This window comes from Protopterus annectens, chromosome 13.part0 (genome assembly GCF_019279795.1).
Source record: "Protopterus annectens isolate FY-2018-M chromosome 13.part0, PAN1.0, whole genome shotgun sequence".
NCBI classification, from domain to species: Eukaryota; Metazoa; Chordata; order Ceratodontiformes; family Protopteridae; genus Protopterus; species Protopterus annectens.
Genome location: NC_056747.1, coordinates 206,297,904 through 206,323,298, shown reverse-complemented (window position 1 = coordinate 206,323,298; position 25,395 = coordinate 206,297,904). Strand labels below are relative to the sequence as shown.

Below are 25,395 nucleotides of genomic sequence, written 5' to 3'. Positions count from 1 at the left end.
CAATGGACATAGGAGATGGAGGCCTGGCCATGGGGAAGGAGGAATGAATGCTTGATCCTAGCTTTTCTTCTGGACAGGTAGAGTAGGTTTCCACTGTTGATGGTTGCAATCAAATGGACATTGGAGAGTGGTATCATAGCTTTAAACAAGCTGCTTAGCATCATGACTGCGGTATAGTGGACTGGGCACTTCACAGTTACACACTGTACATGACACCTGCAAGGCATCGCTGCACACCCCACTTCTACTTAGAGATGGTACTTCACTCATCCAACTTGCGGCTAACTTGCTTTAAGTAACACATTCTGACTTCAGGCCACAACAGCAAATAATATCACCTTCCCAAAATCTACAACAGGAAAAGAAAACAGATGGCTAGTACCAGAGACAGGGGCCAAAATAAAATAAACAGCTCATCTAATTTATTTAGTTAGTTAGTTTTTGCTTTTTATATCAGCAGTGTTTTTTAAGCATTTTATGATAGCAGGGTTGCAGGTGTTTAGATGCAAACTAATCTTAGGTTTAACAAAATCTGGGTCAGTTCCCAACATTTTCGCTGTGTGTATGTGTCCAAGTATTGGGTAGACCTGTCCGCAAAATGCTTCTCTGTCTACTGAGAAAAGAAGCAAACTGTGCCTGAATTACAGGAATTACTAACAGTGCCAACCCACCAGCATTTGATTACTGCTGTTGTAAGTGGACAGACTGTAAAGCATAAAATGCAGATAAAATGCAGATTACGGAATATTATCATCCATATCTACCAACCATGAGGTCACCTCACCAAAGACAAATTATTCTGTCCATCCATTTCCTTTATGACAACAGATATGGCTTGGTTCCCCAAGCTCGTTCATAACGTGGCGTTGGCTTTTTTTTTGGTTTACTCATTTTTTTCTTCTCACTTGCCCCCACCCCCAGCCCCAAATACAGATAAGCAATGATTCACTGAGTGGTGGATTACGTGCCAGTGGTCTCATCTGATCACCATAACAGATAAGGAAATAAGAAAAATATTCCTGATGCTGGAGAACTAAAGGGAGATATAAGGAAATGGCATGCAGAAAGGTTGGAGGACATGAGCACATAGCCTTCTGAATGGATGGTAAGAGAAATATCAGTAGAAGCCTAGCAAGACAGACATAACTGTGATATAAGTCTTAAAAAATCATAATTTTAACATGGAGGAAGACAGCAGAAAGTGACCCTTCACATCAGAAAAAAGTGGGTTTGCAAAACTACGTCTATGCCCTTTTCTGAATTCAAAGTTGTTCCTCAAGGATTACTTAGTTGATCAACCACTGATTCCCAGACATATATAATTCCTACTTGAACAGCTGTCAGAACATACCACAATATATGTGTATCTCTAATGAATATAAGGGAATCACTGCAAACTGTGTAATCTGGTGAAACATACCAGCCATAAAACAGAAAACTCAATGCCACTTTGCTCCCCCCACACTTTTTTTTGTCCCTGCATAATATACATAAACAGGAGCAGTGACTATGGATCCCATGTAAAGTAGAGTTATCATTGTGCAGATACCTTCTCCTGCTCATCTACATTTCCTACCACACCTACTATCCTGCATATACCCCTACAACAGTGGCCAACACTGTGTGACATTCTGCATCCAGTGACAATACAGTCAGCTGAGAGTCAGAAGCAGCCAAGAGTCAGTCGTCCTAGATCCTTGACAGGGAGGGTATGTATCACTTGAAATTAGCCAGCTTCTTACCCAGATGTTGAGAGAAAGAAGAAAATCAATAATTTCATATGCAAAGTCAAACTTACAGCCAGTCAGAACCACAGGAATATCAGATCAACAAAACATTTGCTACTGACGAGACCCATGCTGTAAATGTTGTTTTGTAGAATTAAAAAACTACATAAATAACTCTGAACAATTTAACGATAACTGGTAAAAAAAAAAGGAGTGAAGATCACAGAACTGCTGAAAGAATGTACAGTTGCTTAAGTTCCACTTATCTGTAACAGTAGACGTTCATACTACTTTAACAGAACAAAGCCCTTCAGAAAGGCCAAAAGGCTTTTTATTTCCTTTTCTGTGGCAAAGAAAGGTCAACCTGTCTCTAAACAATTCATTGCATGTGGGCTGCGGCTGCTTTCTGGTATTATTTGTTTGTACACCCACCATGACAAGGCGAATTCAGCTGAGGTAAAAGCCCTTTTCTTCAGGGCCTTTTCCTCATCAGTGACATTTGGAAAGAAGTGGACTTTAGAAGTATTCTAGAGACAGCACGTTGGTCCTCCAGTGTTACCTTCATGAAGCACTACAAACTGGATGCTTTTCTAGGTCCAGTGCAGGATTCACAAGAACTGTTCTCCATGTGCTCCTAGACCCGTATCCTTCCTCCTCCCTGGTTGGGTAGGGTTTGGGAATCTACTCACTTGCCAGTAAGGTAACATGTTTGTTGAACACAGTACAGTTGTGCAAGTTCCACTTACCTGTAACAGTAAATGTTCATACAGCACACTGCCTTATTAGCAACTTCCTCTCACCATCCCCTTTTTGTTGGGTGTATATAGTTGGTGGTTGAAGTTGCTGTTGTGTTTTTGTTCGGCAATCTTTTTGTTTGTGTGTGTGTGTGTGTGTGTGTGTGTGTGTGTGTGTGTGTGTGTGTGTGTGTGTGTGTGTGTGTGTGTGTGTGTGTGTGTGTGTGCACGTGTGCATGTCTGTGTGTTCATGGGCATGTCTATGAGTGGAGTTTAGTGGAACAGTAGGTGTTTGCAAAGCTTGTATTCTCATCTGCTCTTCCCGTTGGACCGTAAAAAACGGAATGGGTCCTATCTCTGAGTGAGAAACGCCATCCTGGTCCAGCCAGGTGACTGGCCATTGTCACTCACAAACAGACAATGGGAGAAGAGAAATTCTGAGCTTTAACAGACTGCCAGAGGGAGGGCAGAAAGGCACTTCTACCCATGGGACTGTAAGACAGCGTGTTTGTTGACATAGTGGCTTCAAGAAACAGCCAGTATTATTAACCTTTCATGGTTTAGTCACTAACTATCCTGCCACTAAACATACATATATTCTCACTGTGCAGCAATCCTTAAATAGTTTACAGACTTCATGAAAGAAATCTGTTGATGTTCAAAATGTACTATTATTATTGCAAAATAAAGATGCACCACTGTTAGATCTGGTAAACGCAACTGTCCCAAAAAGTAATAAATAAAGCACTCAAAGACATAAGGGATGATGCGAAGCGAGCTTTAACAAACTCTAGGATGAAACTGTCACAAAGTACAAACGATCCACCAATGTTAAAACTCCACAGATTTATTGTTCCAGAAACAAACTTTGGATAAGCGCTTTCACTACGAATAGCTTCCTCAGATCCTTCTCATAGTAACTGAAATAGGACCATACATATATAGCAAGTAAAACAATTAAACAATTAACATCATTACAATTTAAAGAAAAAGTAGTGTATATAAAAAACACAAATTTATCCTAAAACACTTTTTAAAAATTTGTTAGATGGAGTAATTTATCTAATGAACTTTGTAAAAACTATACTTATAAAATAATATATATGTATAGAAGCTATACAAAAATATGTTAGAACAAGTGTACTCAATAGGTGCAAAGTGTAAATATACATATCTAAACATCTCATATATGCATGCACTCTTATATATTATGCATACAGACTTATATATTATGTATAAGACATAAAAATCATTTCACATTCCTCCGCTGTCTTAGTTTAGGTTTTATGGACGCTATTTCATTGAGCCCAGACCCTTTATCAGCTCTTAAAAGAACTATCCATTCACTTTCCTTACTTTCTGTAAGGGTCCTGATATCTCCACCCCTTTTATTGGGAGTCACAACCTCAAGAATTCTAAACAAAAAACTGTGCGATTCCCCAAATAATGTAATGTGCTTAGCCAATGCATTGTGGCTCGATCTTTTCCTAATGTGATATAAATGCTCACGTATCCTGTCTCTAAATGTACGATTGCTCTTACCCACATAAAAAGACAGGCATACCTGGCATACTGCTAAGTACACCACATTGATGCTCATACAATCAGCATCTGCATTGGTTCTAAATATGGTTTTTAAATCAGGGTGAAGAAAAGTTGTATTGGTATCAATAGAAGAACAAAAATACAATGGCCACAAGGCTTGGTATATCCATCTCTCTTGGGGCTCATTTCAGATTTGGTAGAACATAGTATTCTCTTCAAATTCTTCTTATTCCTGAATAAAAAACGTGGTCTATCACCTACTATCTCTTTCAGGTCACTATCAACCTGCAGGATGTCCCAATACTTTGTAACAATTCCCCTAATCTCTGAATAATCCGAAGAGAAAGGTGTTGTAAATTTAACATACCTGTCAAAATTATTCTCTTTGCTTATCCCATTAGCACTATGGGGTCCAAAATAGGGTGTGGCTATTGATGAACGTAATTCATTGGCTTCTTCCAAGTGTACATTTACTTCATTTATATTATATCCTCTATCTGTCAACCTTCCCTTTAGGTCATCCATTTCTAACATAAATCCTTCATTAGTGGGATTCAACCTGGATGCTCTGATTGCTTGACCTTTCATAACATTCTTAAAAACAAAAGGTGGGTCACTAACTATCCTGCCACTAAACATACATATATTCTCACTGTGCAGCAATTCTTAAATAGTTTACAGACTTCATGTAAGAAATCTGTTGATGTTCAAAATGTACTATTATTATTATTATTATTATTTTCCATTATTTTTAGCACTGCTGCCTCTATCTATACGGTGAGAGATTACTGCATTAACATATTTCCTATAGAGTTACAAAAGAAAAGTGAAATTGTCATAAATGAGTCTCTCAGTTTTATGTAAAACAGCAGACATCCTAAAAGAACAAAGACCATGCATCATGTGCAAAATGCAAAACACAGTAATTGCCAAAACTGAATCACAGCACAGCATCATGCATGAAGTGCAAAGCCTACCGTTTCAAATTAATCACAAACTAGCACCATGTGCAAAAAGTCGTGCTTACTAATTGTCAAAAGTTGAATCGCAGAACACAGGGGTTCACCTAGGTCTTAAAAACATCTGAATCCTAAAGCACCACACATCAAACAGCATCAATGTCTTAAGTTAACCAATTTTCTTGGTTACATTTTTTAGCAGGACATTTCTTTTTTTTGTTTGGGGGGGGGGGGGGGTCCGTCACCACAACATTCTTGCTTTTTTTGAAATGTGTAATGATAAAAGGCTATGGGTTTTAACTTATATGCTGGTATAACCCAAGTACTTACACTATATGCTGTTTAATTACTTACTTATTTATTTCACATTTGTTAATTGGGACAATCCAACTGTGAATAGTGCCAATTTTCTGTGGACACCTAGGAAGAAAAGCTCCGCATTGCATTTGGATAAGACTAAGGATAAGAGAAGGAACATCAAGTACAATAAATTAGAACATTATTCCAAGATAATCAAAATATAGTTATGAGATTTTTCCAAGATTCCTGCTTCAAAGGCAGAAACAGAGAAACTGCGTGAAAGAGTACAGCGGCTAACATGGCAATGGGCCAATAACTTGAAGACTCTATGGAAGAGGAGGTTTTGTGTACTGGAATGAAGTGATACATCAGAGTTTTAGTTTTGTTTTTAGAGTTTTATATTTGCTAGTAGAGGAAGGCACTTTTTTCCATTGTTTACTGGCCTTATTGTTGCAGTTTCTGATTTTGTTGATTTCTGTGTTTAGCCAAGGTGCTGGACTACTTCTGTATTTCTTTCTTCATAACGGAGCAAGTGAGTCCCCAAAGTAAGGAGAAAAAGGTGGAGTGGGAGTCATCTGAAGAAATATGGACATGGAAAAGACAAAGAGATTTGATATTGTGAGAAAAAACTAATCAATACAAAATTTACAATACAAAAAAATAAGAAAACAAAGGGGGTAGAAAACAGAAATAGTAATGGAGAAGTTAAAGAAATAAAAAACTGAAGTTATGGATTACCTGTGATGTGAAGTATTTAGTGAAAAAATCCAACTCTGGTAACATCACAGCATGCTGGAACACTGAGTTCCCAAATTAAGGAGAAACGGGTGAACAGGAAACATCTAATTAGTTGTCACATACAGATACTCTGGTGCCTTCAGTGGGAAGCCAGTGCAGGAGTTCAGCTGAAGTTGCACAGCAAGGGAAGGAGCAGGAAACAGTAGCAACTCTGAAGCAATCAATGTTGTGAAGTGATAGGCCAGTAAGTTTCCATATGAAAGAGCAACAGATGACGCATGATGCAACTGAACAGAATATGTCACAGGAAAAAGTTCTGGAACTTTCTATAGAATGCCTGCAGGAAAAAAGAGATTAAAGGATGTGCCCTCAGTTTAGAAGAAAAAGATCTAAGGGAAAAGTTGCTTGATTTAATAGAGATGGATAGACGTATTAAGATCGATGAAAGAAACATTACAGTCAATAAAACCCAAAATGTTAGAAGTCTGATAAAACAAATGAACACAGTAATCAAAATTATTAACAGAAATTCATGTGATAGAACTAAATACGATGTATTACTGTGCAGCTAAACTAATAACAGATAAAGTTTTACCACATAAATGCAGGCTAATAAGGGAAAGGAAGGAAAGAAATCAAATGCCATCCTGAAAGTATCTAATAGAGAAAACTACAAAGCAATTAAGGCAAGAAATGTCAATGTCAAAAGTGTATAGGAGAGGCAGCAGGTCAACAAAATGCTAAGAAAGATGGACATGATAAAAGCAGCGTGCAGTATAAGAACACACCAGGCTCTATTGCACACTATTGCAAATAATAAACTAAAGATAGCATAGGCAGAAACAATATAGAAAAGATACAGATAAATATAAAGGAAAAGAACAAAATAAGCAATTCATTGATGACCCAAAAAGTTTTATAGAGAATTGGGAAACAAAGCAAAAAGAAAAGAAACACTACCAAAAACAGAAGAAATAGGCACACTTTGGAAAAAATATCTATGAAGACCCCGTGGAACATAACAAAGATGCTGAATAGATACAAGACGTAAATGAAACAGTAAGAAGTTCAAATATATAAGATATGAAATAAGATGAAGTAACAGCCAGAGAAACTGCAACAAAATTAAGAAAAGCTCCTAACTGGAAATCCCCTAGGACCAGATGCAATACTAGCTTTTAGCTAAAAGCATTAACATCTTTACACAAAGACTTAGCCCTGAGTAAGAACTACTTTTATGCGCACCCCAGACCGACACCAACCTGGTTAACCACAAGAAAAACAATACTCCTCCTCAAGAATGAATCTGCAAGCAATCCTAAGAACCATAGACCAATAAATTGCCTTCCAACGATGTATAAATTATATACTGAAATTGACGTTGCTAAGAGTTTATAGTCATATAGAAGAAAACTCATTCATGGCAGTAGAACAAAAGGGTAACAAAAGAAAGTCATGAAATTTGTTGTTAAATAAAGTCATAATAAAGAATTGTAAAAAGGGAAAGAATCTAAGTATGGCATGGATAGACTACAAAAAAGCATTTGACAGCATCCCACATTCACGGATACAGGAATGCTTACAAGTGCATTATATATAACCTACATTGATCACTTACTTTACAGTGAGCATAAAACAGTGCCAAACTACTTTGCAGCTTGTGAAGATATGTGAAGGCTGCCAGCCTAGCTAGAGCGAATTTTGTAGATAATTCTGTCATTTGTAAATATTAATATAAGCCACAGGTTTGTTCTCTTAAATAAAAAAATTGCATTGGATGTTGAACTTCAAAAATGTAACCACACTGCACTCTGCTGGAGGAAAGCTGATAAGTCAAGCATTATACAATTGTTTGATCTCAAAACTTGGACCCGAGGTGTCTGGATGAAGGAATTCTTCCTATTGTTTTGAGACCAGAGCTAATTGCTAGAATTTACATGTATAATGTCGTTTATTGCTGTGTTTCCTGACCAGGTACAAGCTTACTAAGAAATGTAAATGTAGAGTTTCTGTCATCCTGGGAACCAGAGAATTGTTAAGAATGATGTAATCTAAAATGAGTCAGCAGAATGCATTATCAATTTAAAGGACTTTCTCAGAGACAGAGGGAGAGTATTTCGCATTTGTCTTGAGAACATCCAACTCACCAGCACTCTGCCTGTGCTCTGTATGTAAGTAGGATCTTAGACTTTAGTGTCTCTCTTAGAAATAGCTAGGGAATCGGAAGATTAGACTAGTTGTTTTCTGTGCTGATGTCAGAACTATTCTACAATATTATTTTGAGCATTTTCCTGTGTCTGAACTCTCGACTAGCACTGTATAGTAAAAAGTATTGTCTTGTGTTTTTATTATTAAATATTTTTAAACATTTCACCTGTGGCTGTTTTGTGTAGAGATAATTTAAGCTCTACAGTACATTGCATGTATATAGTGATACAGGCCAAGCCACTGCAATAAGCCTTAAAAAGTTCTGGTGACACTTACCATTTGGATAATAATATTGCACAGTAATAATTGGACATGCTCTGGTAAGAGCCTTTTTAGTAGCTGATAAGTAAGGGTCCTGGTAGCAGTGATTACTACCTTATAGCCTGGACATAACGGGCACAGCTAGTGAACCTGTGCCAGCCTTCCCCAGGAGTGTCTGTGTGGTTGTATATAAATTATATCTCAAAGTGTGTGTGTGTGTGTGTGTGTGTGTGTGTGTGTGTGTGTGTGTGTGTGTGTGTGTGTGTGTGTGTGTGTGTGAGCTACTTGGGCAGGGACACGAAGCACTAGTTCTAGTTGGAGAGACAGAATGCTAGGAGGACTTAGCTTGGGACCCTGGCTAAGGACCCCACTCTATAGCTGTGCCAGTGGGGAGTCTTACTGGGGATCTGGAGAGAAAGGGAGAAACCAGCCCCAGACTGACTGTGATTTCTGTGTGCTCTTAAGGGAAATTGTACTTTACTGTGTGTGTATTTGTTATCTTTCCCAATACCCCTCACTGGTGTTAGTGGTGAGGATTGAGGCTTCTTGATTGCTGGGCCAGTGCACAGGTGTCACACAGCTAAGCAATAATAAAGGCCATATTATAATCCCAGTGATAAAAATTCAGAGGGGGACAGTTCACAGTAAGTCTTTGTCACCGCTGTTCTTTTGTCTTGCTCTTAACCCATTAAGCTGTCTACTTAATAGATTAGGTCATGGTTACAATTTGGCTCCCAGACAACAACAAAGTGTAAAGACTTCTTATCTTCTTTTTCTGGATGATTTAAAACTGTATAGTTCATCAGAAAATGAGCTGAAAGCACAACTAAGTGGACAAAACTTTCTCAGATAATATAAGAATGTCATTTAGTCTTAAAAAATGTGCCAAAGTAACATTTAAAGCAGTAAAGCTGCAGTACCAAGAAAATATCAGTCTGGGACAGAAGTGTGACAAAGGAATTTGAGCAGGAAGGAGTGTTTAAATATTTGGGAATTTATGAAGGATCAACAATAAAACATGAACAAATGCGAACATAACTCAGTAAGGTACATTTTAGAAGAAAAACATTAATGTTGAAAACGGCCCTGACATATAGGAACAGAGCTATAAACCAATTTGCTCTTCCTGTCGTAACTTACAGTTTTGGGGTGATTGACTAGCCCCAAAAGGTATTGGATCAGTTGGGCAAGAAAACAAGAAGAATACTTCACAGTTATCAAATGATTTATAAAGATCAGTGTATACCAAGATTAGATATTCCTTGTTCTGAAGGAGGTATGACCTCCTTGAAACTAATTACATATACAGATCTGCAATTGTAGAAATGCATACATATCTGGTGACCTCACTAGATCCAAACATAGTGAAAGTTCTGAAATATGAAGAGAACAAATCTAAGATGACTTCCCTGCTTAGTCTGGCAGAAGCATATTGTCAAGTGGAAATGGAAACCAAACCAGAAGTAGGCAAAAATCAGGCAGCAACTGAATCTACCAAAAAAAAGACTATAAAGAGAAGGATCAGCTAAAAAAGCAAGAAATGTGGAAAAGGCATAAATATAGTTGCAAGTACAGAAAACACCTTGAACAACCTCTTGTCAGTCAGGATCTGAATGGTTCAACAGAGGTGAATTTAAACCAAAAGATAAAAGGTTAATATTACTAGCCCATGACAGTAGTCTATATACATGTTTGTTTACAAATTCAATTGAACAAGTCGGAGAAACAGACAAACGCAGGTTCTGTAAAACAGAACCGGAAACAGTCACACATCTTGTTGCTGGGTGTGATACACTAATGGCAGAGGGCCTGTATGCTGAAAGGCGTATTAATGTGGCAAGACTGTTGCAGTGGAGATGGTGCAAACATTACAGTACTGAAGTAGCACTGGAAACATGAGCCACAAAGCATTATAGAGAATGATTAACTTTATATCACATGGGATCACCCATTACCAACAGTTCAAAAAACAGATGCGAGAAAACCAGATATAGTAGTCCATGAAAAGAGTAGCATTGATCATTGAAATTGCTACACCCAGTAATTACAGTGTTTTACACACAGAGAGACAAAGTCATAAAATACCAGAATTTGCAGGCAGAAATGAGGACAATGTGAAAGAAGGACCCCCAGAAAGTTCAAACAGTAGTAGGAGCAATGGTTCTCAAAGAATTTACAGTCTTATTTAGATATGTTATGGGTACATGTAACTCCATACGAACTGCAGAAGGAGTCTTTTCTGGGCACATTCTGGACACACTGCAAGTGCTGAGAACAGCACTTTTGGCTAACATCAAGTATTGAAACACTACTAATTTCACAAACTTTAATCATACTTTGACTTAGGAATGGTGTCCATTCCTATCATGGTATTAAAAACACAAATGACTTGGAACAGTTAAACTGGCAGAATGGTAAAGCTATTTCTCTTACAGACAAAAGGTGCAGGGTTTGATTCTCACATGGGGTCATTAGCTAGGCTTAAAATGGCCCACAAGGGCAGTTAGCCTAGTACTAACTTATGAGCTTATGAGAACCTATGAAGATGGCTAAGAAAGTGTTACTGTAATGTTTGACAGCACTATCCAGGGGCAGACATTTCAGTATCTGCTAGTCACATTTGGTGAGAAGGTAGTTCAAGTGTTTTGCATGGAAGTGTTTTTCCTGGAAAGATGTTATTGTGTTAAGTCTCCTGGGACTTTGTCCTTATTATTTACAGGCAGAAACACAAAATTAATAAGCAGAACTAACTTATTCAACATTTCAGTTGGCATCTGCATAACAACTGACACAGTACAAAACTGAAAATAGCCACAGGTACCTAGTTTTATAGGTTCATAGGTGTTTGCTAGGCTAACGAACACAGGGGCCTTTTAAAGCTTAGCCATGCATCCGAAATCTCTGACAAGTTCTGGTACCCTTGATAAGTGTAAGCTGGAGTTTAGGAGATAAAACATTTACAAGCAGGGCATGGGAGATGAACCATTTACAGGTTGCCTGTACCCATTAGAAACATTGGTGCCCAGCCACAGATGAATTTTCTGTTCCTCATCCAATTGTCTACCTTGGATTAGCAAAAGTAGATCAAATATTTGAATAAAAACAAAACAATTGTCAAAGAGCTTGTTTCATCCTAGGCCCTGATTTTTGAAGATTCCCTATCTACCCACACCCATACGTGTGTGTGTGTGTGTGTGTGTGTGTGTGTGTGTGTGTGTGTGTGTGTGTGTGTGTGTGTGTGTGTGTGTGTGTGTGTGTGTGTGTGTGTGTTTATTTTTACTCATCTGTGAAGAGTAGTGACCATTAAGTATGTGCTTCTCCCAAAGGAAAATTTTAATTTGGTTCAGGTTTGCAAGTGATACATGATAAGATGGTAACAAGTGTTATTTGACACCTCAAAAATGCTGTGGAAAATAATTACACCCTGATGAATTTCACTGATGTGACTGATAACTTACCTGGTCTGCAATGGACTGAGGAACCATTTTAGGTTTACCAAAAATCTTCACTCCAGCCCAGATCGGGATAAAGATGTATGGAATATTCAGCAGCACAGCAGGACGAATCAGTGATCCAAACTTACCTGGGATGGTAGAGAAAACAAAAAGTCAAAATACATTTTAAAATGTTACAGCAGTTTTGATCTATTTTTATATCCCTCGGTATAAAGAAGTCCAAAAATCTCCACAATGAATAATAATAGCACACCTACGGTACTGGACTAAAAGTTCCTGATACACCAAGTGGTCACCTTTTGCAATAAGAAATCATAAAATCTAACCAAAAACAACATTGATATAACCTTGCTCATAATCTCAACTCATTCATTAAATATCTGTTTATGTCAAACTTAAAAATCTGTAAACTGGAAAGCGCTACAAGCTCCTCAGTTTGAAGAGGTTGTAGTTCTGTTCAATCCAAATTTTCTTAACATACTAAAACAAAAGCATCAATCAGAACAGAAAATATTAAATCAACAACTACAGAACAGCTCATGAAAGACACGAGATAAAGCATGGTAATTATAGGAGCAAAACAAGTGATACCTGAGCATCAATACTATAAAAATCTTGGAAACACCACAAAAACTAAAACCACATCTGACAAAAAAAGTTATGATATTAAATTACTGTCAGCAAACTGTAATAACACCAAAGCTCTTTGGTCCATAATCAACCAACTAATAAATCCTGGCACACCATCTCAACCTACGTTCACTACAAGTAATCAAGGAAAGAGCAAGAACATTCAATTTAAGTCATGTTTTATCCAAACAGTATCCTCTTTTATAAACCTCTCAGCCTCTGACACTAACCCATCCCTACACCCAGGCTATATTCCAACTCAATCTTATTCAAACCTATGCCAACTTCCACAATCAACACACAACTTCTAACCTTAAAATCCACAAAATCTTGAACATGACAACTTAACAGCTGCATACATCAAAACATCAGGAGATGCCTTGGCATATCATACCTCTCTTTTAATAAAATGTTCCATCATAGAAGGTTATGTCTCCATTCTCTGGAAAACAATATTATATCCTACCTTTACACAAAGGCAATACACAGTCTCAGTTTCTCACCTTTATTACAACTGACTCCTATCCCCTGCACAACATAGTTTCTATTTTTTTGTAGCACCTCTACAGCTTTCCTCAGTTTTAGAACTACTTTTAACCAGAACCAAGGCAATGACAATTTAGTCTCAGCACTTTTCTGTGACTTATATAAAGCATTGTCAAATTAAAACACCAAAAACTGGAACACAGGGAAAAATGAAGAAAGCTCAAAGTCAAAATCAAAGTAAACTTTATTCTCATTTAGAACTACGCATGTACGGGCTAAACAAAATTACGTGCATCAGCTCAGTTCTTGAGATTACAAAGGAAAGTGAAACAACACATACAAGTAGATGAATAAACATAACTAACAAATACAACACTACTCCCGATACATGCAAGAAAGAGTAGAGACATTTGCCAACACTCATATACGAAAAGAATACCCTCCCCTGAGTTAAATTAACTACATTATTTAAAGTACAGTAAACTCAATGTTAACCGGAACTCAAGCAACCAGAAAAAAAATCAAATAAATACAGTACAATTTTCATGTTTTGCACTTTCTGTCCCCCCCCCCCCACACACACACACACACACAGAAACATATCTTATGATTTTAGAGTTTTAAAATGGAAGACAGGAATAAATTCCCTCTCTCCCCAACATAAGAACAAGTGAAACCAAACAAATAGTATAGGGTGCAGTATTAGTCAGGCCTATTTTTAATAGTATTTCAAGAAACATGAAACTACAGTTATCCGGCATCTATCAGTCCCCATGGGTACCGGTTAACTGACAGTTTACTATAATACAAAACACATTACAGACTGAACAATACCCAAGTTATTTGTTTACTATTGCACTTGAGTGAGTTAAATACTGACTACAGATATAATAAATAAATATTGACCTTACTTGGAATATATGTAAGTATATATTGCACAAATAAATAAAAATTGACTTATTATGTGTCCAGACCCCTGGGACTAGTGCCCAGGTTCGGAAGTATAATCACTGTAGGGTAGAAACTGTTACTGAATCATGTAGTCCTGCAGCGGATGCTGTGATATCTCCTGCCCAATGCCAGATGCTTAAACAGTCCATGCACAGGATGCGTGTTACCCTGTATTATTTTGGTGGACTTTTGGATGCTTCTTGCAGAATAAAGATGTTGCATCGATGAAAGATTGGAACCTGTTACCTTCTCTGCATCCCTCACCACTCTTTGTAGCACCCTCCTTTCTATAACTGTACAGCTTTCAAACCACACTGTGAAGTTGCAGGTGAGGATGCTCTCTACTGCACCTCTATAAAAGGTATAGACAATAAAAAGTGGAGGCATTAGTGCATTTTCTTCACCAGTTGGCTGGTGTTTTGCGACCATGAGAGATCCAATGATATGTGTACACCCAGGAATTTCATACTCTTAACCCTCTCCACACTCTCACCATTGAACCTGTGTGATCGATGGTTTGTCTCCTGAAGTCGATGACAATCCATTTAGTCTTGCTTACATTCAGGTCAAGGTTGTTCCCCTCACACCAACAGATAAGAGATGCCAACTCCTCTCTGTACCCCCTTTCATCCTCCTTTGTGATGAGCCCCACAACTGTGGTGTCATCAGCAAACTTGGTGATATGACTGGACTTGTGCTTAGCATAGCAGTCATGGGTCAGGATGGTGAATAACAGTGAGCTGAGAACACATCCCTGTGGAACTCTAGTGTTAATCGTCATGCACTTTGATGTGTTCTTACCTGAACACACCCTCTGTAGTCTCTCAATCAGGAAGTCCAGGATCCAGTTACAGAGATGTTTACTGATTCCTAAATGTGCAAGTTTTTCTCTCAACTGCATTGGTATCACCATATTAAATGCAGAGCTAAAGTCTATGAACAGCATCCTCAAATAGTTGTCTTTGCCCTCTAAATGCTCAAGGGAGATGTGTAGTGCTACTGATATGGCATCAGCCGTGGACTAGTTAGCTCTGTACGCAAACTGCAGAGGGTCAAAATCAGGAAGTAGGCATAATGACAGATGCTTTTTGAGCAACCGCTCAAAACATTTCATAAGAGTGGATGTCAGAACGACTGGTCTGTAGGTGTTAGGGGTGAAGGGAGTGATTTTCTTAGGTAGTGGGATAATGTTAGTTTCCTTGTACCAAGAGGATACTTTCACCATTGCAAGAGAGGTGTTATACATTTCCTTGAGCACTCTGCATAGTTGATCAGCACAGGCTTTTAACACCTTGCCCAGTATGTTGGATGAATGAATGGTCTACTTCAAAGACAAGTCATTAACTACTTGAGGCATAACAGACGGATTGGTCTTGAGAGACAATGTATCTATGTGAAAAAACAGAAGAAGAATTGACAAAAGGGCCTGAAGCTCAGAGGCTCTCATGGTAGAAGTCATGGTCACTAACAGACAGCCTTCCAGGTGCATGATTTCAATGTAGAAGACGCTGCTGGTTCAAAAAGTTGAGTTAACTTTTCAATAACAAATTTAGGTCCCAAGCAGTAGGAATTGGCTTTCTTCAAGGCCTAATATTAAGGATACCTTTCAAAAATTGTTTAATCTCAAATCTAGCGGAAAGTTGTGGATTCAAAGACAGACAAGCAGAAATGGCTGGTAAATGAGCTTTAAACAGATGAGTATGCAAGACCAGAACTGAGCACAAAAGAAATAAACAGTAGAAATATTCAATAAAAGAGGGTCCTGTTCATGTTTGTAACATCATTCAGAAAATATCTATCACTTAGCAACGTAAGATTTTCTAGTAGTGGGTTTTCTGGCCTTCTGTAAAACCCAAAGCATGTCCGCAGAAAATTGGTGTCTAAAAGGAATCAAAACCCTATCAATAAGAGATTCAAATATCGGGTGAGAAGAAGAGGATGAATGAGAGATCCCTTGTCCCCTGTGATGATTGCCCCCAGCCAAGTGAAACAGAAGAGGAAACAGTGCTGTCTGGGTCAAAAGAAGGTTACCAATAAGATGATGGGCCTGACCCACATGATTTTTGTTGCACCCTTAGCAACAGAGGAAGATGAAGATAACCATACAGGAACATCAATTTCCAAGAAAAAGGCATAGTGCCCAATTTCCAAGCCAGAGGATATGGCAATCTGGAAAAAAAACTTGGAATGTTGTCTTTTCAGAGGGAAGGCAAAAGAGGAGTATGCAACTGATGTCCAGGAAAACCTCCATGTAGAGCATTCACTCGTCTAGATCTTTCCTGGACCTGCTCACACTGTCTTGCTACCAGACTGTACTCTGAAGGAATATAAACTGTCTGAAGAGTCAAGTGATGGTAGACAGCAAAATCCCAAAGATATGAGGACCAGTCTGTAAAAATGGTAAGACTTTGTGCCCCCCCCCCTTATGTACCACATGACAGTGACATTGTCTGTAAAAATCCTGAGAGGATCTGGAATCCAGAGAGAAGACAATGCCTGAAGAGCTAAAATCAGAGCACTTTCTTTATGTTGATACGATCTTTCACCTGCTACAGAATTAGATCTCCTGGACCCTGATGTTGTTGGAGGAAGCTCTCCAATCCATGTCTGAAGCATAAGTAAACAGCTCCTGAGTGGGGGAAAGGAACTTAAAAAGGCAGGAATGAATTCAGAGAAATCTGGTGAGTCCACCATAGAAAATTCTGTCTGAGGCAATGCAAGAGTGGTATGGGAAAGTTCAGTGACAGACAATGCTGCATCCAAATTGTCTTGAGATGCCACTGAGGTTTCTAACAAAGATAATTAAGTGTCTCCAGCATGTGCCTCACACGGACCAACTAAAGTACCTGTCACTATACTCCATATCATATAGACTTCTTAGGGGAGACTTATGCCTGGCCTACAGAGCAACCCAAGACCCAAACCTAATGAACTTTCTGCATATCTGTAAATCAAATGGGTCTACGGCTACCCACTCCAGGGACTCAGATATGGCCTGTGACTTAAATAGGACATGCTGGAGGGATGAATTTATCTCCCAGTGACTGCCACTTCTTTGGAACAGGCTACCAATTCATGTGAAACACAGCAACTCCGTGACACTGTTCAAGAGGAACCTGGATGAGTGGATGGGGCACAGTAAATTCTTACCGGGGGATAGTGCCCACAACCCTCCTAGACATGGTCAGTCATTGCTAAATGCAATCTTGGGTATTGACTAGTACTTCTACTGTATTACATTGGGTTGTAACAGCTAGGCTGAAAATGACCTCCGGGTCAATACTCTAGTAATCCCCTATGATTCTATGAAACTTCTGCATGTGGAGCCTGGCCAAAGGGACCATTGGAGTGGTGAAAACCATGAAACCCAGAGTTTGTAGGAAGTTTCATGCAGATACCACCTGCAAAGGAAGAAGATAACTAAAGAATACTGTTTAAGAGAGGACCTTGGGAGGAGGAAGAAAAAACATATGGTCTGAATCCAAAATATGGTCCTGCAAAAGGGTCAGAATAGACTTCTTCAGACTGAAAGTGAAACCCACACTGAAGCAGCATGCAGATGCTGCTTCTGAGAGGGAACTTGAATAAGGTCACCCAGACAGGGAATAATCTGAACAGCATCTGCAAAATTCTATGACTGGGGTGAGGTGTTTTGCAAAAAATTCTGTTGCTGCAGAAAGACCAAAATGCAAAGCAGAGAACTGATAATGTGAGGAAGAAACATCAAACTGTACATACATACTGAAGAAGGATGAAAAGGAATGAGGAGATGGGCATTCTTAAGGTCCAGAGACACCAGACAGGGCTGGGGAAGCAGCAGTGGAATCATGGACTGGAGAGAAAACAGTCTGAAAGAAGGAACTTTTAGAAAGGTGTTGAGAAAGGAGAGATCTAGTATTGGTTGCTAATAGCCCTCCTTCCAGGGGACCATAAAACATTTTAAAGTAGAATCACTTGCCCTTCTGGGACAGAGGGACTGATTGAATAGTCCCTTGAGATAAAAGGTCTTGAAGAATAGAAGGGAAATGAGGCAGCTGGTAAGGAGGAGGCTGAGGTTTCCCTGAAAATGGATGAAGGGATTTCCAAACCATGAAATATCCATTTTGAATGACTAAAAGAACCCAAGAGTCTGAGGCGATTTCTTGTCGAAATGGAAAGGACATAGTAAACCTGAGAGGAAGAGGAATCTGGCCAAGCGGCAGAGAAGGATAACTGTCAAATACTGGCAGACTTCTCCAGGAAAGAAGACTTCTGTCCTCTGGAATTCTGAGCTGGCTTCTCAATAAACACTTTCTTGGAAGGTCTCTTGCTCTTGAAGGGTTACTTATGATGCCTCATATAAAAGGAGTCTTGAAAGAGTAATTCCTTTCCTTAGTGACAGGGAAAAGGAAAATTTTGTTTAAGGTCCTACATCGCCTTACCTTTATCTTACAACATTTTAAAGAGCTCTGCAGCGGATCAATCAAACAAATTCTACATGTCCAAGGGAGAATTCAACAACTTGGCCATATGATCCTAAGGGAGAGATTGCAACCTAAACCACGAATACCTGCTGATAACTGCCCCTGATGCAGCTGCCCAAAAACAGGCATCGGCAGCATCACAGCTGCAATTAACAGAAAGGTGAAATACCTCTGAGCTACAGTCTAATAAGGAAATAGCAGAGGTCTTAGCTTTAGAGTCAGGCATGTCAGCCAGAACAACCCCAAGCTTAGAAAGAAGAGCCAGAGCATGCCTGGTCGTATACGTCTGCTAATTTATGGCCCTAAAAGTTAAGGTGGCAGAGCTACATACCTTCTTACTGCATTTGTTCATAGCCCTACTATCCTTATCAAAAGGTAAAATCTAAGAGGAAATAATCAACTTAGGTTTATCAGCACAGACAGAGAAATTACTGTAAGATGGATTCTTGTACAAGACATTTTGAGCCTCAGGAACTTTTATGAGTAGAGCAGGGGGATGAGACTCTGAAGCCTGTGAAGCAGAAATAAAAGTATCAAGGAAGACTTCCAACACTGGGGGTACTGCAGAAAGCCTGAAAGAGTACAGCTGCAAAAGGTCATAACATCTCTTCTGGATCTCAGGCATTTGAGAACTCTCCCACTGAAAATGCTTCTTCACTTTAACAATGGTGTCTCGAAAGGCAATTAGGAGAGAAAGTATCATCTTCATCAGATCCAAAAGCAAAAGATGAATGGATCTGGGAAGAGTAATCTAGGGACTCTTTCCCAGAATCCAGATCATCTTCGTCAGAGGAATCAGAAACACTAAGCCTCTTGGAAGGAGAATAGAAAGCAACAGGTGAAGGTATTACCCAATCTTGAGGAGGTTTTAAGGCCATGAGGTCCTTAAAAAGACCCTGAGTGAAATCCTGTCACTTTTATGGGAGTCCTTAGCTACAGGAACCACACGCTTATTTTTTCAATTTCTCTTAAGAGGCACATCTACCCTAACACGCTTAGGAGGTTCTGTACCCTAACTACAATAAGGGAACCACAAACTTCTTCTTTAACAAGTATCCGGAGAATCCCCCTAGGTCCTTCAGATATAATCAGCTGCAGCTTCCCCTTCTTATATGCAGTAGATGTAGGCTCAGGCTCAGTGGACATGCAGATAGAAAGCTCCATGTCCACCTCTAATGGGATTGCAAAAAAGGAAGCAGGTGTCAGAAATGGACTGTCCTCAGGTTCTTCGTCTGACACTTTGCAATCAGAAGCCATACTTCCCTCAGCCCACAACTTTAGATATTGTTTTTCCAAATACACAGACAGACACAACAGACAGCTGTGCAGGGTTTTGGGTACAAAGGCCTGGCAAAAACAGCACTGTGTCTGATTGTGGTCTGCACCTAATCAGAAAAAAACACTTTTCATGCCTCCAACGCCATCTCTGAATGACATGCAAAACAAGTTAGAAGCAAAGAAAAATGAGGAAGAGTCCCTAACAGGCTACTTATCATTCCTAGGCTCAGTAGCTGAATGAACACAACAAACACAACAAACAACTTACAGACTAAATTCAAAAGCAGTGTTCAGACTGGCGGCAAATACGTTCTGAGGACTTGGTGCTCATATGTCACTTATGTACCTAACACCTTAGAAATTGGATACATGCCTTATGTATGGTGCTTGGAAAAGCACAAGCCTTTGGTATGTTAGCCAAACATATGGCTATCTTCAGCAGGATAGCTCATTTGTAAGGAATACTGCAACTATGATGAGGAGGACATCATTCTAGGCAGAGATAGCAAATACACGCAATGATGAGACAGATGATCAGAAGCAGCATGGACTGTGAACGTCTCCACTATAAGATGCAAGGAACCGAGTACCTGCACAACAAAGGGCAAAAATAACTGCCCCAGTAACTACAATTGCTGAAGCACAGAAAGCCACAGCTGCATGTCACTGAACATTCAAGGAAACTCTCTCTCTCATGTTTCAGTCTTTCTGCTGCAACAGATCATGCCACTAACTGAAAGAGGTTTTACCCAGTCAATCACTCTGGGTAAGATAATGCAATTAAATAAATAAACTACATCACTGGTAAGGGGACAGGGTGTACATGTCTCAACCACCTAGTACTAGCATCAGTGCTAAAGAAAAAAACAATAGGGGACAAATGCACAGTCTTGACAGATTCTTAAATATCATTTTTATTAACTCAGAAATTTGCTAGTACATGTTTTGCATTAGCATGCATCTTCTGACAGCCATGCACTTTGATACTTAAATGTTTGCCATTATTTGGTGACTGCAATCTGCAGCGAATTGCCAGAAAATGTTATGGTAGACGGCCCAAAACTATGACACAAAAATCTGGCCACCTTACAAAATGCTAGACAACTTAAAGGTATGCAAGGGCACAAGCCATCAGGGGATTGCAATGGGTGGTGTGGGTGTGTAGTATCAGCTTCAGAAAAGAATGCTGGTAATGCATTTGTTCTGAAGCACCCAATAGCTCAGTATGGTGTGATAACTGTAGCAAGCTGCTTGTTATATTATTAACAGGCAGATTGTTACAGTTGGAGAAAGATAAAGATTGTTTACTTTTTTATTTTTTTGGCAATTTCATATATTGATTTTTATATTTTTTTCACTCCTCGATTTACAGATAATGTGGAGTAGGGAAAATGCCAGATCTGTGAACTGTAGCAGGTACAAGATAAGCAAGCTGGGAATCCACGGTCATGTGTTTGCTGATCCAGTCACACAGCTCCATAGGTTATGCTACTATGAGGTACTCTGGTTTGTGGCACACAGTGTTAAGACACTACCCTTCACATAGGCCACTAGCTGTTGTCAACAATTCACTTCCTCCAGCTTCCCCTTGCTATATAATACTGCATAGAGGGGGATGCTAATTTACTTGGGAATGACAGCCATGAAGCTGCATGTGGAAGGTGGTGGACTGCACTTGAATGGGTCAGCACAGATGTACCTTGATCTTGTGAACTCTCAGCACTTGGAGACATTGGTCATTTGTGATAGGCGATTGGAAGCTACAGTGTTCTGACACTCTGGGATTCACATGTCAACTACTGTAAACTAATTAAAATACTTCACAGTACAGTCTTTGCTCTGAATGGTGTTTACCAGTTAGGATTATCAATTTAATGTTCAAAATATTACATATGCATACAAATTTGACAATACAAAGAGGGGAATGCCTAAATTGGTAGTTGCTCGAGTGGATGAAAAAAAGATCCCAAGACACTTATCAAAAAAAAAAAGAGAGAGAGAGAGAGAGAGAGAGAGAGAGAAGTTCACTGATGCCCTGCCCAAACTTCCCCTAGTCAGTATGAATACCACCTTGGATCTCCCTGTACAAAGGAGAGTAGACTAATGGGACTAACCCAGTCCTCAGAGAGTAATTAAATGAATAAACTACTCTTTACTGCTTTAAATCTTATAAAACTTTGCTCTATCCAGGAGCCTCCCAAAATGGCTCTCATTATACTTCCAAAACAGAACCACCATATCACAATTTGGAAATAACACTTCAGATAACTGAACGTTTTCTGCAAGGGTCCCTTAAAAGTTCTATACTAGGGTCCTGATGCTCTCCATATTCATAAACAGCTTACTATTTGAAGTAACCACAATGAATTGAATACTGAATGCTAATAACTATTATTCTCCATTCCAACTTGTTTATTTAAACTATGACAAAACTTATAACAAATTATTTAGTGATATATAGCACTGACTGCTTAAAACAAATCTAAATCATCAAATGTATTGAAACCAATGTTATGTAATTTGGTACTCTTCGTACACTTAAAAAATGGCCCATCTCTAAAAAAATAACTCTCAATTAAGGAACCTCATTATCTACAGTAATAAAGCAAAGATGACTCAGTACCTCAACTGATTACTACCTTAATATTCACCTCACATACTGAGCACATAACCCATCATAGTTTTAATTCAACTCAATAAGTATTCAAATCTATTTCTTCAAGAGGCTAGAAAGTCCACAACATTCCAAATTCTTGTGGCTAAACTAAAATGCTGCTTATCGATTTATGCCCTAAACTCAATGCACATCAAATACATGGAATACAAACAGCAAAACAGCAGCTAATAAAAACTGAAGATTTAGAACTATAGCTATCCTCAGAGAACAGGGTGGAGAAGGGGATGCGTTTGGCATAATAGTTAAGGCCTTTGCCTTGCAGATACAAGATACAGAGTTTGATTCTGACCTTAGGTTATGGGCTAGGCTTAAAATGGCCCTTTGTAGGCAGTTAGCATAGTATTCACCAAGAACACAGAAACACCACTGCTTCTCCCTACAAACAGACAGCTGTTTGCCAATAAATGAAACAACTTTCCTACCAAACTTTACAATCCTCTAACTGCTATATATATCTCTGTCCTCCACTAGCCTCAAAATTAAGGCACAGAGATGCCAAATGCTCACTCTGCTAAAATACTGATGATACAACAACTTGTTAGGTCTCCCCCTTTCATCAAAAGTATAGGTCTAAGAGCATTCTCTAAGCTATCCCCCCTTCATGGAAATCGTTAGCAGAAGAAATTAGATAAATTATTGACTTCAAAACTTTCAATGTCTTTTCATGGAGAAGTAACTAAAATGCCTAGGATATAAGTTCAAGTGTACACATTTCTACAAGTTAACAAAACACAGAGCAACATATAAACAAAAAAAAAAAAAAACACATCCATGTATTAGCAAGCATTACCCACTTAAACGCATTACTGCACAGGTTATTAAATATTAACTTCTAGTGAGCATCTTTTGTGTCACGTTAGCTGTAATGTTTACTGTCTTTGCAATTATTGTTGTAACCTTTGCTAAGTGTTAAAACACATCATCACAAAGCGCACAGTGTTTTATTAATTTACTATTTAATCCAAAACATGGACTATTTCATGTATGACTTTTTAGGAGCTGTCACCGATCTGTGATTGCAGCTGTAATGAGAATGTTTTGGAATTCTTTTAAAGCTGGCACACTTGCATTGCTTCTATTGTTTTGCACTTTTTATTTTAGCTGCGGTGGTGGTGCTGCGGTAGCGTTGTCTTTTCACAGTTAGATGATGCCCGTTCGATTCTCAGTTAGAGCGTCTTCTGTGTGTCGACATGCGTGAATGGGCATTCCTTCGTTGAAGGTTGTGCATTAGGCCCGGCAAGCCAGCACGTGAAAATCTACTGCCAATCATTAGTGGACCGGAGTTCCACTGTGGCGACCCCTAACTGGGAAAAGCCAAAAGACACAAAATTGCAGCTTGTTTTAATTTAAGTTTATTTTATTCTAAAATTGTTTTTCTTGTGGTTTTAAAAGTTTTTGGTTGCAGTCAGATTGCAAAGATTTGTCTTTCATTCTCAGACTGCAAATGCATTAATTATAGCAGATTTTTGGGAAAAGCTGAAAAGTACCATTTTTACTTAAGATAAAAGAGGAAAATAAGTTTTAGTCATTAGGGTCTGCCACTGATCTGTAGCTGTTGCTGTTGTGTGAGAACTTTGGGGTCCTTCATTTAAGGCTTGCCCTTTTATTTCAGATTGTTTACGTTTAAATATGTTTTTCTTTTTGAGTTTTAGACACTGTTGGCTAGAGCCAGTTAGCAAAGATTTGTTTTTCAATCTCTAACTGCAAATGGATTAATTCTAGCTGATTTGCAGAAGGAGAGGAAAAGTATCATTTTTTTTTCTTTTATGTAAGCACAACAGAAAAGAGTTATTTAATCTTTAGGATCTGCCACTGATTTGTGACTGCAGTTGGTGTGTAAGTATTTTGGAAGTCTTAATATTAGGCTTGCACACTTCTATAATGTCTATTTTTGTTCTTTTTACTGCAGTATATTTTATTTTAAATGTGTTTTATTTAAAGTGTGTTTTCTTGGGGTTTTGAAAGTTCTGCTTAGAGCCGGTGAGCAAAGATTTATTTTCCATTCTCTGACTTCAAAGGGAACAAGTCTAGCTGATTTGTAGGAAGAGATGAGAAGTAATACTTTTTATTTATGGTAAGCAGAAAAAGAAAATGTCTTCATCTTTGGGAGATGGCACTAATCTGTGACTACTTTCCCAATACCCACCCTGACCACTGTTGTGCTTTTAGACTCAGTGTTTTGACTGGCCTGTCTCTGATGCAAAATTTATCTTAAGAAGATCCTTCCAGTCTCATCTCATCTGTTGATACTAGAGATGAAGTTTAAACTGCATAGTGTAGCACTGAAGGTACACAGGGTATTAAGCCTTTTTTCCATCTTACTTTTAAAATATACAAACTCTTAGGCAAGGCTACCAATCAATGGTAGCCTACAAACCAATTCTCAGGAATCAGCCTGGGGTTAGTGCTTCTTTTTTGCACTTGATCATTGAAGGAGCAGAGGGACATTATTCCTTAGATCCCCCCCCCCCCCCCCCCAAGGCTTGCAATCACCAGAATGCCTGAAAATTGTTTCTTAGAAGACCATGCTATTGTTTTGCTCCAGGAGCACAAGGGCATTGATACCCAACTGTTTCTGACGGGGCAGTGTGTATGGGATATCTCTGATGATAAGCAAGCAAAGCACCTCAAGGTCAGTACAGTTTATTTCTCATGTATCTGACAAAGATTACAAGTGATCTCTCTGTTTTTATATTGTCTTGAAAGATGTAGTCCTGCCTCCTTAAACATACACTTGTCCTAGTCTGGTCATGCAGTTATTGCTGTTAAAACATATTTTTGTAACAAGTACAGAAGCAAGCATTTCTTGTGTCAGCTTTATCATCTTATTTATATAACCTTTTTAATAAGAAAGGCTATTTATTGTTGCTACAGCTGCAGTTAATATTTACATTATTACTACCGTTGAACAATTCAGTCTTAATAAAAGTTTGCAACTTACAAAGTAATACAAAAGCTTAATAAAAACTTCATATAAGATCTG

General features: G+C 38.7%; 1 protein-coding gene across 2 annotated transcripts in view; it reads right to left on the bottom strand.

Moving 5' to 3' along the window:
- LOC122787157 (transmembrane 6 superfamily member 2-like) overlaps nt 1-25,395 on the bottom strand; it is a 346,675-nt gene that overhangs the window by 64,823 nt on the left and 256,457 nt on the right. For both annotated transcript variants that reach the window (XM_044053733.1, XM_044053732.1), the window contains exon 6: nt 11,931-12,055. In XM_044053733.1, coding sequence (XP_043909668.1) covers nt 11,931-12,055 — 125 coding nt within the window. The remainder of the gene's footprint in view (nt 1-11,930; nt 12,056-25,395) is intronic.